The sequence below is a fragment of the Cucurbita moschata genome, unplaced genomic scaffold, assembly GCF_002738365.1.
Source record: "Cucurbita moschata cultivar Rifu unplaced genomic scaffold, Cmos_1.0 Cmo_Scf00047, whole genome shotgun sequence".
Taxonomy (NCBI): Eukaryota; Viridiplantae; Streptophyta; class Magnoliopsida; order Cucurbitales; family Cucurbitaceae; genus Cucurbita; species Cucurbita moschata.
The window spans coordinates 1,632,355-1,649,213 of NW_019268563.1; the positions used below are offsets into that span (position 1 = coordinate 1,632,355).

A 16,859-nucleotide genomic window follows, 5' to 3' on the forward strand; every position below is an offset into this window, starting at 1 on the left:
AATGCTTTTTTTATAAATAAATAATAAAAAAATATATCCTAAGATTCCCTTTTTCCATCAAATCTAATTGTTGCACCCTACCATCTGATTCTATATTAATTTGTTTCAAACATCTTAAATTATTAAATTATATGATTAAATACGAATCTATGGTTTGATCTCGAAAATAATTATTAACCATCATATCTATTTTATAATTATTTTTAGTCTAAAGTTTATTTCATAAAATCGAAATGGACAAAAATATAATAATGATTTTTATTAAAGAAAAAAAACAAAAACTTTAAGATTGAATAAATGTATGCCAACCTTACAATTATAATCAATCAACATCCAAAATTAAACGGAGATTACTATGATTATAGTCTTATCAATACTATGTAAATTAAATGCTTTCACATATAAATAATTATTAATTATTTATTTTGTGATAGGAGGTACGACTGTCGAACTAGCTAGTAAGCAATCAATTGTTCTATTAATTTAAAATTATTTGGCCCGGAGAATAAAATAGTAAATTTAGTTTTAATATTGTCCCGACAAATAACTGAGGTAGGTTTAAAGACGAATATAAATATATTTTAATTGGATTTTGTAATAAATTTGAAGAAAAATAATAGTAAATTAAAGGTGAAATTGTAATAATATGTGAACTTTTCATTGGGTTTTTGAGCTTCCTATCTTAGGCAAAGGTGGGTAAAGATAGTGTTTGAAGTCAAATGAGGCATGAAACTGATTAGGGTTTGTCCCCTTTTGAATTAAAAAATTATGTACAAAAAGTTGAGAATAATGGATTTGAAAAACCATTTATAATTTCACTTTTTTTAAGATCTTCGTTTATGGGTCATCTTCATTGTTCAAATTTGAACTGTTTTGGACCCTCTCGCCCAAGTTTTCAAATGGAGATCAACTATAAACATGTGAGGAGAGATTGGTAATTTGAGATTTTTGTTTCGATTTTCCTTGTGTAATAGTTAGATTATAAAGAGAATAGGTTGTGACCCTCCCCTGCAAAGAAGACAGGGTGGGTAGTTGATAATGTCGAATTACATCAAGTTTTTTTTTTTTTTTTTCCTCAATAATTATGTATAAATACTCACTCTCCAATGGGAAGAGAGAAACAATATAGAAGGGAAAGAAAATGACTAAAAATGATAGCTTTTAAGGCAATGAGAGGGACAAAAGAGCTTAAAAGGAGGGGAATCAAGCTCGATATCTCTCTAATCTCTTACCCTCTTTTTTTATTCTATTAATTTTATCTATTACTTGCTACTGGTAACTGTGTATACTTACACTTGTTCTTGTGAATTTTACAACATTTTACTATATACCTTCACAACACATCAATAGTAGCACCCAACTGGCCACGTGAGGGTCGAGACAAGACGATTGCTATGATGCGACCAAGAATGATAGTGCATCATCTAGCATACCATGATATGTACATAAAAGCTAAGCCGAGGCATAGGTAAAAAATAGAGGCAATGATGTCAACATGAGTGTCAGAGATAAACTTGTTGAAGGTTCGAGTAGGACCCTAGTCCTTAACCTTAAAAGTCAAAGTTCTAAAGGAAATTTGGACATGCAATTCTAAAGTCAAGTACGCCCGTATGAAATATGAAAACTTGCCAAATTTAGTGTCGATCGGATGCGGAACAGATGCTCGACAACTTAGATTTATATTTATATATAAAAGTGGTGAGGTGGGGTGAGATTAGAGATGAGAAGTGATCTGAGAAATCTGTACCAGCTTCTCATTTTTTAGCAATACGGGTGGTTCCCCGCATAAGTTTGGGCCTATGGGTTATGGGTTATGAACGTCTCTGGCTCCCCCACGTTTTCCAAGTTCTTAATCTTCTTTGATTTTTGGTACAATTGGGAGTGGTTAATGGGTGGGTCGAGGTGGGCTCAACCGATGTAGAACTGGCCCCATCATTTTCCCTCTCCTCTCTTCCTTGTTCGGCGACCACCTCGACGCGACGCTTGCATCTCTGATCGACCTTTAGCAGCGTTGACGAGCATTCGTTAAGTGGGGGTGTACCCAGGCGAGCGAGCGACGGGCTCTCTCCCTCTCGCCTCTGGTGCGAGCAGCAACACACGAACGTTCTGGCGATTGGAAATTTCCGACCAGCGGCGACCCGATCCACGGCACCCACGCTCTTCTGCGACCGATCTCCTCCCTCTCTCACGGTGGCGACAGAGCTGTTTAAACACCTTCGAAGATATTTCGTTAAGGATTGAAGCTGTTTTGGTGAGAAACATTGGGTAACAATCACTCTAAGCCCCTTTCGGACTTTTTTAAGCGTTTCAGTTTATGTCCTCTGTCCGTTGTATGCTTTGTATGTTGCACGCGCTGTTTGATAAATATGATTTCAATTGTATGCTATTACAAACTGCTATGTTTCCTATGCCTTTCAGATGTCAAATATGCTTTTATGTTGAGATTTTCTGAAACTCTATGATAGTTTGATGTTTTTGTCAAAAAGTGTGTTCATGTGGTTACTTGGCAAGAAGCAGAATGTTGTTCAAATTACCGTAGGATAAAGTTAAATTACACTAGGAGAAGTCAAGTTGAATTAAAGTCGCAATTAATGTCACATTAAGAAGAATCAAGCTTCATTTATGCGACAAGGGTTTCAAGATACTTCAAGTGAGGCTTCATTTGTTCTTAGATGGTTCCAAGTAAACTTGGAAAATGTAGTAGAAAGAGCATTTGTGCTGTTTTTTAGCAAGGGGATAAGTTTCTTTGTCATTCTATGTAGTATAGGTTGTATGCTTAGAATCATTCAAGCCTAACATGATCGATCTTGCTTGTAAAATGATACAAATCTCAAACGAGTTTTCTTGCCTTAAGATATTTGATTAACAAAATGATCGGAATCTTATTTTCCCTTGAGGTGATTCCTTATTGTTAAGTCTTCGAGGCTTTGGGTATAAATGGTTTGGATTGCTCGCTCAAGGCCTGGGGTATAGATGATCAAGGATCGAACATTGAGTTCTATATGGTAGTGTTGAGGCCCTAGGCATAAATGTTAAGGCGTTGACATGCCTCAAAAGAACAAGTCTCAAAGAAAAATGTTGTGATGTTTGATGTATGCTGTATGTTGTTTGTGTGACTCCACAGGTGGAAGCTAATAATTGAGTGAGAGATGTCGTACTTGCTGCCGCATCTTCATTCAGGATGGGCTGTTGACCAGGCAATTCTGGCTGAAGAGGAGCGTCTTGTGGTCATTCGTTTTGGTCATGACTGGGACGAGACTTGTATGCAGGTGTTGATCTTTGAGTGTTGGTGTATGCATTAGGGGTTGTCCATTCATGGTGTTTCTGGTTGTTGATTTTGATGCAGATGGACGAAGTGTTGGCATCAGTAGCAGAGACGATCAAGAACTTCGCAGTGATATACCTTGTGGATATCACAGAGGTTCCTGACTTCAACACAATGTACGAGCTGTATGATCCATCCACTGTGATGTTCTTCTTCAGGAACAAGCACATAATGATAGATCTTGGGACCGGAAACAACAATAAAATAAACTGGGCACTTAAGGATAAGCAGGAGTTCATAGATATCATTGAAACAGTGTATCGTGGAGCAAGGAAAGGACGCGGTTTGGTCATTGCACCGAAGGACTATTCAACCAAGTATCGCTACTAACATGTTTTGCTGCTGCTGCTGCATCTGCTACTTCTTGTATGTTTTGGATAAATTTGGTGTGTTATTCTTAAGCTCTAATTTTGATTTTGTAGAGTATATATTGATAACAGTGGAAATAAAATATTCAAATACTACACAGACGGCATCCAAAGCTACCCCAATGGACATTTCTTACAGTTTTCATGTGTGTTTTATACTTCCAATTATCTTATGCCCGTTGGAGTCTTTGTCTTAAAAATGCATGTTCCATAATTATGCATCAAACAATTGCATCCAACCTAGCCCATAAAAAGTTCTAAACGATAAAAAATTTGGTCTAAAACCTCGTATCATGTCTAGTCGTTCATAATTATTGTGAATACCAATTATTAACAAATTATATGAATGTCGAGTAATTTGGTTAAGGAAAATAAAGGCGGCTATGGAGTTTGTAATTAGAGGTAGAAGCAATGAATACATTTATTTTGGTTCTTTTTCCCTACCATTTCAATCTATACTTCCAAGAACATACCCCATAAGGAGTGTCATGTCGGTTCTGTTTTCCTGTTAATGTTGGTGAAAAAAAAATGTTTACTAGGGACAAATTATTTGTGTCCCTTGCCATGTTTGGTAATATAATATATATATATATATATATATATATATATGATTTATTTTATAGATGAAGCTACACATGCATGTATCTATCTACATTCCCATTAATGCATCTTCCGATCATTGTATGTGTACTCTTTTTCTTTATTTTTCTCAAAATATATATATATATATATATTTTTTTGTATTCATTAAAAAAATCTTATATTAATATACTTTTTTCATACAAAATATTATTATTATTTTAATTTGAAAACGGATCATTTGGCAATAGAATCTCGTCGGATCTGTACTTGTTGTATCCACAATCACTTATTTTCGATTTAAGTTATAGAAATTATATTTTTTTTTTATTTTTTCTTGGCGTTGAAATCAAATTATCAACCGACATAATCCAACATTTCGATTTTTTTTATTTTAATTATTGTCATAAATATTTCGCACCAATTTAAATATGGTATGATGTTGGGTGTTTAAAATTGTCCTTAGATTAGGGGTTACTTAAGTTTTATTTATTGTATTTTACAAATAAATTATTTCAATATTTATCCATATATTTGTTACTCATTTTTTAATTCCTCCTTGTAACGTTCCATGCTAGGATTCATACGAGAATTCAGTACTTACGTGTCCCGACATTCTCCTACGTCATGGTCACGTTACTTATTGCTCGTTTTTAAGAGCGAAAGACTAACATGGGTCATTCTAATATTATTTGTTCACATTCATATGTTTTTTTAGAACAATTTTATGGAAATCATTCGATATAGAAATCTTATCCTCGTAATTGTTCTCATTGATTGTAATCTTAAATCATTACTGAGATGTCACGTGCATTTTTGAACTTTGTGCCACTCATGTTGTATATCATTTCTCGGTTTAATCTTTTGCGTTTAAAGTTGTATGAGAAATAAAATAGTTTAGAATTTGAATTTAAAGAAAAATTGGATATTTATTTATTTTATATTGGAATTAAAAATGGGGGAAGATCCGGTAGCATTAAATAAAAATAATTAATTGTGGATATTTGTAAAGATTTGAGGGGTAAATATGTAAAAGTGACAGCTAAGAATCTCATGCCATTGCCATGGGATGCGGAAGAAACGGAACATCCACAGAAAGCAACCTCTACATCCTATTTACAAAATTAGCCCTACACAAACTACATTATTCCGGAATTGCACTCAACTTCGCCCTAAATTTTCTACCCCCACCACTCCCCTTCTGCAAGCTCCTCCCCGGAGGCTTCCTAAACTCCTCGTCGGAAAACGCGAGAGGGGAGACCGCCGTGCGTCGAGATCCAGATTTTTCAGTCCCTCCGGCGCCGGCCTTGATAAGCGCGGAGCTGGCCTTGACGGCGAGTGCGGCCATCTCCTCCGGGTGCAGCGGCTGGTTGAGCCTGTCCAAGGGCAGGGCAAAGTAAAGGTGGCCGAGTTGGAGGTGGTCGTCGTCATGGACGGCGTAAACGGCGTCGTCGAAGTCCATGTCGTCGGAGTTGCAAATGAAAGTGGCGGGGTGTTTGTGTAGGAGAAAGGAGACCTTGACCGGGTAGGAGAACTCGAGCAGCGTGCCGTCGGTTAGAATCAGCTTGGCGGTGGCCACGTTCACGGAATCGGAGGAAATGCAAATACCCATTTTTGGAATTTACTTGTTCTTTTTTTTTTGTTTGACGAAGTCAGTGAGCGGAGAAGAATGGGGAAAGGCGGATGGGTATATATAGGGAGGGAGCTACGGCGAGGTATGAGTCAGAGTGCCACGTAGGATTTGGTTTGTCGTGTAGTTGGTTGTTATGCCAGGCTGTATTATGAGTGGTGACAGGGTGGAAGATTTGGTGGGAATTATATTAATAATAATGATTTTAGGTTTACGTGGAATTAAGATTTGGTCAATTCCCTAAACTAACAACCCCTTTCCTTTTCAAAATAAATTAGAAAAAGAAACACTAAACTAAGCTCACTTCTGACGGATATTGTTCTCTCTTAATTTTTTGAACATCTTTTTATTAATTTTAAAACATGTTTGCTAAGGAGAGATTTTCACACTTTTATAAATAATGATTCGTTCTCTTTTCTAATTTTCATTGTTTAGTTAACTAAAAAAAAATAAAATATTTATTTAAAAAAATATGAAGTAAAAAAAAAAAGTTTATATTGAAAGTGAAGGAGAGATTGGTTATAAAGGGATTGAAAGGGACATGAAGTGGGGAACGACGTTGAGGTACCACCTAACACGTCGTTGCATTAACTACTTATAATTTGATATCACTTCTTGTTCTATCTCCATCTTCATCTTTAGATTTAGAATTGAAGCTCATGACATTTTAACGAGGATTTGAGTGAAAATATGAAACATTCTTAAGTTATCTATAACAATCTAAATTCACTACAAGCTTATGTCTTTTCAAATGTTTTGTCTTTGTTTCGATCCACGTGAGATGTGATAATAGCATAAAAAGGAGGTTCTGAAAAGTGGATTTAGTTAATTCAGAGAAGAAAATAATAAAAAAAAAAAAAAAAAAAAAAAAGGGAGAATAAATAAAATAAAGCTCAAGGAAGGTGCCACGCTTCTACACATGCAAGTAGCCACGTCCATGCCCACTAAATCACCTTTTTTCTAAATTAGTTTTTCAGTTTTAAAAATTTTTTGCTATTAAACATGTGTTTTTGTGTCTAATATGCCTATTCAATTCTTATTGAAATCGAAAATTTTAATTTTTAACTCGGTTCTAATCTATTTAATCAGTAAAAAATCGTTAAACAGATTTCTTTCATTTATTTAAATGGGGTCGAAGGTAAAGATTATATTCCATTTCAAGGGGAGTAAGATTCGGATTACCTTGTTAATCGAATATCTCAAGACAAGAACATTGTTTGAGATTCGAATCACTCCACAAACAAGATCGATCATGTCTAGCTTGAATGATTCTTGTTGATCAAATATCTCAAGGCAAGAACAGTTGATTGAGATTCGAATCACTCCACAAACAAGATTGATCATGTCGAGCTTGAATGATTCTACATGCAACCTAAACTACATAGAATTGCAAATAAACTTAGGCACAAATGCTCTTTTTACTATATTTTCTAAGTCTGGTTACAAAAATGAAACTACTAAAGGTATTCCAAGAATGGTTACATTCATACTTTATGGCCATAATTAGCCATTAGGGAGATGTAACGGAAATTAAATAAAAAAACTCTTCTTCAAAATTTACAACAATCAAACTTCATTCTTCTTCAATGTAGCATGAATTGAAACATCTTTTGATAATTTTGACAACCTTTTCTTCACATTTTCATTGAAGTATATTGTATGATTGATGTCTCTGGGTTCATATCACTAAATCTCCATCCAAATCATTCTCATATATACGTAGGAGTATATATGAATGATAGGTCAATAATTGGAGGAATTTGTATAATGTGGTACATTTAATGAATTTCAAAGTTTTGAAAGTGTGAATGAATAATAAAGAAATGCATGAGGGTGTGTAGAGATTTGAGGGCAGAAATCCGACCACAGAAGATGGCGGTCTGAACAGTGTAGGGTGGATGCGAAGCCTGGGAGAGACGAAGGACACAGACACCCACTTGTCTATGTTTCACTATTCTTGTGTGTTGTGTCCAACAACATGTGCATTCCATAACAACTAAACTTATGCCATGTCTTTTTCTTTTTCTTTTTCTTTTTCTTTTTCTTTTTCTTTTTCTTTTTCTTTAGCTTTCATGTCTCAACCCCCATATGCACATATATAATTCACCAATATAAAATCCCCTTTCCTTCTACCTCAATTATTGTCCTTCCCCTTCCCAACGTATTCTACTATTCTCCTTCTTCAAAGTCAGAAAGTCACCTATTACGTAATCAAATAATTTCTAGGTAGGTTGGTAGAAGGGAGTGAGAAGCTTCTTATAGGTCATTCCACTGTTCATGTCTTTCTTGCGGTTTATATGTATACGTGTTTGATAATAATCTTGTTGTTTACTACTAATTTTCTTTACATCCTTGTTTCATCAAAATATTAAGGATTAAAGATGCAATTACAAAATGTATGAATCTTTTAGAAAAAGAGGCAACAATATAGCTAAACAAAATAAAGCTAAATGATATAATATATATATAATAGCTCAATGCATACTTCATGGAGAAGCATCCTTAACTTGGAAGTAATACCTTTGGGTTAATCAATTTCTTTTACACTTTTTACTAACACGAACATGGTTCTTTTAGCTCCATCTAAATTCTCTTTGTATCATCGGCTTTTCAATCGATCCAATAACACTCGATGACAAAAGGGTTCGAACAAATTCTATGATACGTCTCCATTGAGGCCAATAATGGAAGATTAAAAAGGTTTAGTTTGGGTAGAAATAGAACCAAGAAATGTATATTTTGTTGCATACATATAATTAATAAGAAGACATTGCATGGGGATTGGTGGTGATGGAGGCCAATAATTGAAGCATATCTCCCAAAGCTAAAACCCAAATGGGTTGGTAGTTTCTTCATATTATTCAATCATTCCAAGCACCAACACCAAAACAACACCATTTTCTATATATTTTTTCTTTTCAAACTAATATTGCAAAATTAAGACATTAAGAAGTTAATTAAATAACTTTAATTAAGAAATTCATCCAAGACAAAATAGACACGCTATTACATGCATGACATACTTAATATTTGCATAAATTTTTTTGAAAACATTGGTACTTGCTCTGCCATGGACTTGAATGTTCATAGTAAAATTTTAAAACAATAAAGTGAGAAAATGACGTGAAATTTAGATAAAATAAGGAAAAATGAAACAACGCTCTAATCTAACCTAAAGGTTACAATAACATGAACACATCTATCTTAGCTTTAGTTCCTTGTTTGTTACTACGATGTCTGCATTCGTATAGAGGTGTCTTACATTTACCTAAAAACTAAGAGTAACACATGACTTGAGTATTTTAAGAAATACTCAATGAGTATTTTAAGAAATACTCAATGAGTGACCTTGCTATTGGGATTAGGAAATGCATACACAATCAATCATAGGAGAGTTATCTTGACATTCCTTAACCTTGAACTCGTCTTGGCTAAAAATTGGATGTGTAATACTTTTATATACATGATCCATACACGCACACATGAACCTACTAGACGGGCATATACGTTCCTCCTAGGCCTACCCTTTAATTAGCACACACTCACGCCGTTGAAAGGAGCCCGCATAGTATTGTGATGTGAACATACCGTATCATAACATCATGATGAACATAAATGTCGTAAAGTAAGTGTTCATACTAATCACAATGGGAAAGTATCCATATGCACATGACATAAAAATATGCATGAGATCCCTATAGCTACATTCGTTCTTTCGTAAACACTTTCATGAATACTTTCTTGACATGTCAACATTTCACAATCTTGTATATAATCATGCTAACATGGAGTGAATGACATATCATAGCATAGTACATCATCACATAGTTATGACATAACATAGCACAAGACATAAAATACAATATGCGGAGGGGCCGGCCACGGAACACGAATCGTTCATACATCATTCAATTCATCCAACAATGGGTATTAAATTATTGACTCGTTGAACGATTTTTAAAATTAAATTAAAGGGTTGATGATTAAAATTGGGAATTAAGCATAAAATGAAGAGGTGTTGATTTGTAAGTAAACCAAACATAAAAAACTCATAATTGTGTTGGGGAAGGTAGAAGAGTATAACCTCAACAACCGGCAAACCCAAACAATGTGCTCTCTCACTCCCAAAATTTGTAGACATAAAAAAGACTACAAAAAGAGAATCTGATGAGAAAATTATATTAAAAAATAAAAAATAAAAAATAAAAAATGTTGAATAGATTTGTGGAGAAGGAAGAGAGAATAAAAGGTGCGTCTTGCAATTGGGTTACCCAAAGTGACAAAGTCAAATATAATCATGTTTCAATAATGTAATGCCCGACTCTATTTCCTATCATCTTCCATTTCGATCTACATTATGACTTTCTTTCTTTTTCTTTTTCTTTTTTTTTTTTTTTAATTTTCAACTCGAAGTGAATTACTATATAGGGACGTTGCAATGGACGATCACTACTACATGTATGACATGATGGTTGGCGTGAAAATGGCTCTGATACCATGTTAGATGAATACGACTCTCCACATTGGTATGATATTGTCCACTTTGAGCATAAGCTCTCATGGCTTTGCTTTGGGCTTCCCCAAAAGGCCTCATCTCAATGAAGTTAGTATTCTTCACTTATAAACCTATGATCATTCCCTAAATTAGCCGATGTGGGACTTCCATCATCCAACAGCTGTTAATGATACTTGAGTTTTGGGAGTGGTGGAAGGTAGAGATTTCCTTATCTGGGCACTAACTAAAAGATTTAACGCTCAGTTTGAGAACAACAGCAATTGTGAAGGTTATGAGGTGATTTAACGTTATTACAATCATGCCCCTAATTTTCTTATTCTAAATTAGTGATGTCACTACATGCATAAGCAGAATCTCGTAATAAATACTTTTAAAACGAGACCACGGACTTACATATTCAGTTCAGAACTATAATAAAGATAACAGGCTTTTAACATAAAATAAGTTGCATTAAAACACCTAACAACTACTAATGAATTGCTCAAACCATGACGAGTAGGGTTGGATGTGTGGTACTTTCTCACACACGGCCAATGCACTTGCACATGGACTCATTAAGCGGGCTTGTATACGTACTCCTGAGTCTAGCTTGGTCGGGCACAACGCATTACATGTTGCCGAATGCCACAAAAAAGGAAAAACATGCATGATATTATGACGAACATAAATATTGAACGTATGAGTCTGTATTAACATAACATAATAAAGAAGTATCCTGATGTACATGCATGAGGTCCCTATGATTTACGTTCATAGCATGACATTATCATCATTTCTTTTCTCCTTTCATCCACGACATCTCACATATATGCATTATGTATACATCGCAATCACCACATTATCCATTACATAACTTCACGTGGCAATACATGACATGATATACATAACATTTCATTTCATTCATAATATAATGTAATGAATATCACGTGCATACATTATTCATTACATAGCATCATATGTCAATACGGAGAGTACATAATCATAGTATAAAATAGTAGGGGACATGTAAGGGCCATAAGACATGCACCTATGACATGCACCATTCTGCATCATTCAATTATTCAACTCCATCGGTAAGTTTACTTACTTGGTTAGCCTTGGCCAAAGTTAGTAGTTACTTTGTAGTTGCTTCGAAAACTATACTTCAACCTTAAATCCCACCTATATCCGTCCATATCACATACTTAGGGCATATTAATATCTTTTAACCTAACTAAGATGGCTCTTCCCAATTTAATTCCCTAAACTACCTAAAATTGAATAAATAGGTAATGATATCAAATTTTATATCGAGCCATCTAAATTGAGAAGCTGAGACAGAGCAAGCCGCGAAGCCAAGCTGAACAAGCCACCACACATGCTGAAGATGAGCTTATTTCAAGTCGTGGTTGGGATGGTCACGTGTCGAGCATGTGTGTAGCTGAAGGAGGCACGCGTCATAGTCGAGTCGAGGCATGGGTATACGGGGCGTTACCGGGTCGGTGCTGGGCCAAATCGATTGTGGACTAGACTGGGCCTGCACTTCTGGGTTAAAACGAAATTGGTAGGGTCCGAATCCACTCGTCTCCTTTGCCCGATACGAGAATGAACCCTCAGTCTTCCCCTTCGTTCTCCGACGGTATTCTGATGTCGTACACGCACGATTTTGTGTCGGTTCTGTTGAGCGTGAGCGCCGAAAGCGGAACAAATGTACTCACAACACCAAAGTTACTCAAGACATACAATATGACACTCAAAACTTAATAATTTCAACAGCAGAAAGAATGGCATTATATAGCCTTCTGCTAAACCTAAAGATAAACTAACAAGCCAAAAAAGACCTTGAGAATAGGTCTTGGTCCTAGAGAATAGGACTTATGACAGTGTTCAACAGGTTCGTCCACTTCTCGTTTGTATAATAGCACCACGGTACTCCTATGCTCCTAAATCCCCGAAATTTGCACTGAAACTTGAGATCCTCGTGATACAACCTCTGGAAATGTAGCGTAGTGAATCCTTTTAAAGAAGAAACAAAAATGTTCCTCTCGGGCTTGGAATCTTAAGAAATGTAGCCTAGTGAATCCTTTTAAAGAAGAAACATTTTGTAGTTTGTCGAGACCTGTACAGTGACAAAAACTTACTAATAAGTTTAGTATAATTTATTGATTAAGATTATACAAAATGGACCATCACCTTATATTATTTCAACCTAAGGTCCAATAATTGCAACAAGTTTAGTCACAACTATGTTAATTTGAAATGCTATCTTTTCCTCCCCTCAAGAAGGCTCCATTTTGCCACTTTCTTGGATGAAAAAATGTTTGTCCAATGTCGAAGGTATAGGCCGAAATTTGGGAATCACACACAACAGTGTGCGCAAGCTCCTAGTGCTATGATGCTTGGGTGTCTACACAACATTGTAAACTTCCTTGGTGCCACAGTTCCAAGAACTTCGTGCGAATGAGTGGCTCCTTCGTCTCAGCATCATGTTCGGTACATCTTCCTTCGATGTGCAGCGCCTACACTTCTCTGCTCGACTTCTCTTTGCTTTTACTTAGCCTTCGACCTCGGTTTGCACCGGTCGTGGTTGAGCTCTGAAGACCCAATACTTGTGTCCAAAATGCAAGGCTGAATAACATTAGCCTTCGGAATCTGAAATGAGAATCGAGTTATTCGACAAGTGCCCAACCGACCTCAAATGATCGGTTAACTGATCCAGCAAGGGATATATACCGCTTGTTTCATGTCTCTTGTCATCAACCATAAACTCTGTAATGCATTCATCAATCTCAATGAAGCTAACAGCTTTACACTTGATGATCCCATGCTCATTCATCAGTTTTCTTATATTTCTCACTTCTTTCCATCTCTTTGCTTCAAAATATATGTTTGACAGAAGAACGTAGAGCCCAGAACTGTATGTCTCCAACTCCAGAACCTGTTTCAAGATTTGATTCCCGATGTCCACATTCCCGTAAGTCCTACAACCACCAAGCATAGCGCCCCACACAACCACATCTGGCTTCATTGGCATTCCTCCAATGAGTTTTACTGCTTCCTGCAACAGCCCTCCTCTTCCTAGCAAGTCCACCATGCAAGCGTAATGCTCGATTTCAGGAAGAATCCCGTAAACGGAACTCATTCTCTCGAATAAATAGCGTCCCATGTCGACAAGTCCGCTATGGCTACAAGCAGATAGCAGTCCAGTGAATGTGATTTCGTCGGGCCAAATCCCCGAAGTATGCATCATATTGAATAGTTTGAGTGCATGCAGGCCATAGCCATGTAATGCAAGCGCCTGGATAATGACATTCCAGGACACTAAATTCTTATCTTTAGACTCAAAGAAAAAATCCATGGCAGTTTCGAGGGCACCACATTTTGCATACATGTCGATGAGGGAATTCGAAAGAGTGGCAGTGATCATGATATTGTTGCTGCAAATGTAACAATGTGCTTTCTTTCCCATGGCTAAATCACCAATTTGACTACAGGCTGAAAGAACACTCACTAGAGTAGCCTCATCAGGCATGATGGTTGTCTCACACATCTGTTGAAAAAGAAGCAATGCTTCCTTGCATCGACCTTCTTGGACATAACATGAGATCATTGAATTCCAAGAGATCACATTCTTCTCAGGAATTTGATCAAATACCTCACGAGCATAGCGAAAAAGGCCATGTTTTGAATATGCACTAATCATGGAAGTATGCGAAACAACATTTTTGTCGATCATTCTATCGAAGATTGTCCGAGCAGAAAGCAAATCCCCACATTTCGCATACATATCCAGCAGAGCATTTCTTAAAATTTGATCGAACTCAATCCCAGTAATCTCTACATAGAGATGCACACATTTACCCATATCTAAGTTATAACTTCTTGTACAAATGGAAAATAGATGAACCAACGTGAACAGATCCGGCTGAAATCCCCACACTCTCATATCTCGAAACAGCAAAAAGGCTTCCTTACAGAACCCATTCCTAGAGTACCCACCAATGATCGAATTCCAGGACACCAGAGTTCTATGTGACATTTCATCGAACAGTTGGCGTGCGCATTGGACAAAACCACAAACGGCATAAGCATTGATAAGAGCATTCTGTACGCAAACATGAGACAAAATCCCGAGTCGAATGGTATGGCAATGGACAAGAAGAACTTCCCAATACGCAAGCTGAGAAGCACAAGCTTTGAGCACAAATGGGAGAGTAAATTGATTGGGCAGAAACCCAGAACGCATCATTTTAAAGTAGAGAACAATAGCTTTGATTGGGTGTTGGGAAGTGGAGTATCCCCTTATCAAGCAGTTGAACATAAACTTGTTGGGTTGGAGATGGTGATCAAAAACAAGCTGGGCGTAGTGAAGATCCCCAGCTTGAGAAACAGCACAGAAAGAGACCAATTTTCCAAGAGTGAGAGTTTCAGAAACCAAACCTTGGAGGATGATTTGGGCATGGAGGACCTTGAGCTGTCTCATGGAGGAGCATCTTTCTAATGAAAGGTGAAGGGATTGATGAACAGGGGACTTGAAATCACCACTCTTTGAAGCAGGAATCGCAGGAAATGAGTGGAAACGAAATACAGAGCGGTTGAGGCGGGAAAAAAACATGGACGATAATAACTCCAACAACATTTGATATGGAGTTTGAATGATAAATCCAACATTTTGATTTCCTTTTAAGAGTGCTTCAAAATCCCCACACCCTACGCTGCTCATACGAGTTTTATTAATTTTCATTACCCATCACTTCAATTTTAATTTTTAAATTTTCATATTTATGTTAAACATGTTGATTTAATTTTCATTTAAAGAAAAAATTTCTTCAATATCCTAATAAAAACAATTATTTTTTTAAGAGCTTTTTAAGTATCAATATTATATAAAATAGTCTTCAATTTAAATAGTTTATCCAACCAAGAGAAATTTTTTTACATTTTCTACTGTGAACGAGAAATCTCCACCACGTCCAGGGTGGATCATGGCAAGGTAAATGAATATCTCTCCATTTCCCCCGCAACTAGAGATTTCACATTTGACACAAGCGATCATCGGTCTAGGTAGATTGTAGGGGTATTGAATCAACGAAATTGAAAGCGCACCTTGATGGTATGAGTAGTACTTTTCATTTCCTTTAAGCCTTTTTTTAGTCATCATATTTATTTAAAGTATTCCTAGGAGAAATTATCAATCATGAAACATTTCTAAGAGAAGTTATTAATCGTAAAACATTTCTATGAGTTGTTCGTGTTTTTGTTTCGGTAAATAGCCATCAATTATACATTTTATTTTGTACGATTCAAAAAAACATCGTGATTAAACTTATTTTGTTACAAAGTGGGTTAAACTTATTTTGTTACAAAGTGGGTTTTGTGAGTGTTTCGTTATGCTTCAGTTATTTGTTTCGGTGTGTTTCAATCAAGAGTCAAAACCAACAAACATCCAATGCCTCTCTTACATCCTTCCATCCATCACATCTTGTTTTGTCATGTCGAGAATAGACCCATGCGTCATTCATATTCTCAAGGCCTCCCAAACAACCATCCATCCGGGTTCTATTGAGACATATTATTTATAGACTTTGTACTTGATACTGGGTGCATATACCAACCTTTGACACATGGGCAGAAGCACAATGTAGGCATACTTGTGCCGTCTGACACGGACACTATCCTTGTAAAATCCATTTCAAAAGAAGTCATCTGAGACACTCATCTCGCAACACTTGCCCTCACTGTGACACACGTCTATGCCACAGGACGGCTCGCTCAGCCCACAGAATCCAAGGGTGGTGAAGAGTTGATATCATGCCTCACCCTAAAGTACTTTTTGAGGCATTTTTTGTCCGGTTGGAGTAAATATAATTTTGGCAAATGGTCATAAAGTCTCGTAGAGTGTTCGCCTGGTGTCTAATTGATACCAGATTTTGTGAGCATTCATATTTCATATAAACCAACTTTAACTCTAGAGCCGCATGCCCAAACTCCTTCTGAAACCCCAATTTTCGAGGTAAGGTTTGGGTCCTACCCACCCTTTATCAAGCCTATCTTTATCCCTCTTATCTACTTGTTGTCTCCATCTTGGCTTCAATATACACATTATATGGTGTGTTGGATGATCCATCATCCTCCTCAGTCACATCATGACACTTATCTATCTTGACTAACGTGTAGTTAGATGAACGCCACTTAAGGATCACTGACTTGTCTGCCTCGTTGTGAAATTCACAATCTACTCTCTTCTTGATACGATTGTGACATTCTCTCCCATTTAAACTAGTCATTATCCTTGATGACTTTCTCAAGGGCACAGTTGCTCGATGTCTCCATCACTAACTCCTTCAATAGAGCTCTACCACCGATCAACTCCAACCACAAAATCAAACAAACAAAGAAAGCAATACAATAAAAAAAAAAAAAAAAAAAAAAAAAAAAAAAAAAAAAAAAAAAAAAAAAAAA

General features: G+C 36.3%; 3 protein-coding genes across 6 annotated transcripts; 1 reads left to right on the plus strand and 2 right to left on the minus strand.

Annotated features, from left to right (window-relative positions):
* The first annotated feature begins 1,797 nt into the window (after nucleotides 1-1,797).
* Nucleotides 1,798-3,853, plus strand: LOC111434885 (thioredoxin-like protein YLS8). 4 transcript variants are annotated; one of them, XR_002708998.1, is made up of 4 exons: nucleotides 1,799-2,265; nucleotides 3,125-3,269; nucleotides 3,347-3,711; nucleotides 3,766-3,853. XR_002708998.1 is itself a non-coding variant. In XM_023072211.1 (3 exons), the coding sequence occupies exons 2-3, from the start codon at nucleotides 3,150-3,152 to the stop codon at nucleotides 3,653-3,655; spliced, it is 429 nt and encodes a 142-aa protein (XP_022927979.1). In that variant the 5' UTR covers nucleotides 1,798-2,251; nucleotides 3,125-3,149; the 3' UTR covers nucleotides 3,656-3,838. The 4 variants fall into 4 exon arrangements, 2 of the variants coding, with proteins under 2 accessions (XP_022927979.1, XP_022927978.1); XR_002708997.1 differs by having other exon boundaries at nucleotides 3,748-3,838; XM_023072211.1 differs by having other exon boundaries at nucleotides 1,798-2,251; nucleotides 3,347-3,838.
* A 1,390-nt stretch (nucleotides 3,854-5,243) lies between these two features.
* Nucleotides 5,244-6,108, minus strand: LOC111434966. The gene has a single exon (XM_023072303.1). It carries the CDS (start codon nucleotides 5,882-5,884, stop codon nucleotides 5,417-5,419), a length of 468 nt encoding a protein of 155 aa, XP_022928071.1. The 5' UTR covers nucleotides 5,885-6,108; the 3' UTR covers nucleotides 5,244-5,416.
* Nucleotides 6,109-12,560: 6,452 nt separating this feature from the next.
* LOC111434951 (pentatricopeptide repeat-containing protein At2g22410, mitochondrial-like) lies at nucleotides 12,561-15,078 on the minus strand. Its single transcript, XM_023072281.1, has one exon. The coding sequence runs from the start codon at nucleotides 15,034-15,036 to the stop codon at nucleotides 13,036-13,038; it is 2,001 nt and encodes a 666-aa protein (XP_022928049.1). The 5' UTR covers nucleotides 15,037-15,078; the 3' UTR covers nucleotides 12,561-13,035.
* Nucleotides 15,079-16,859: the final 1,781 nt, after the last annotated feature.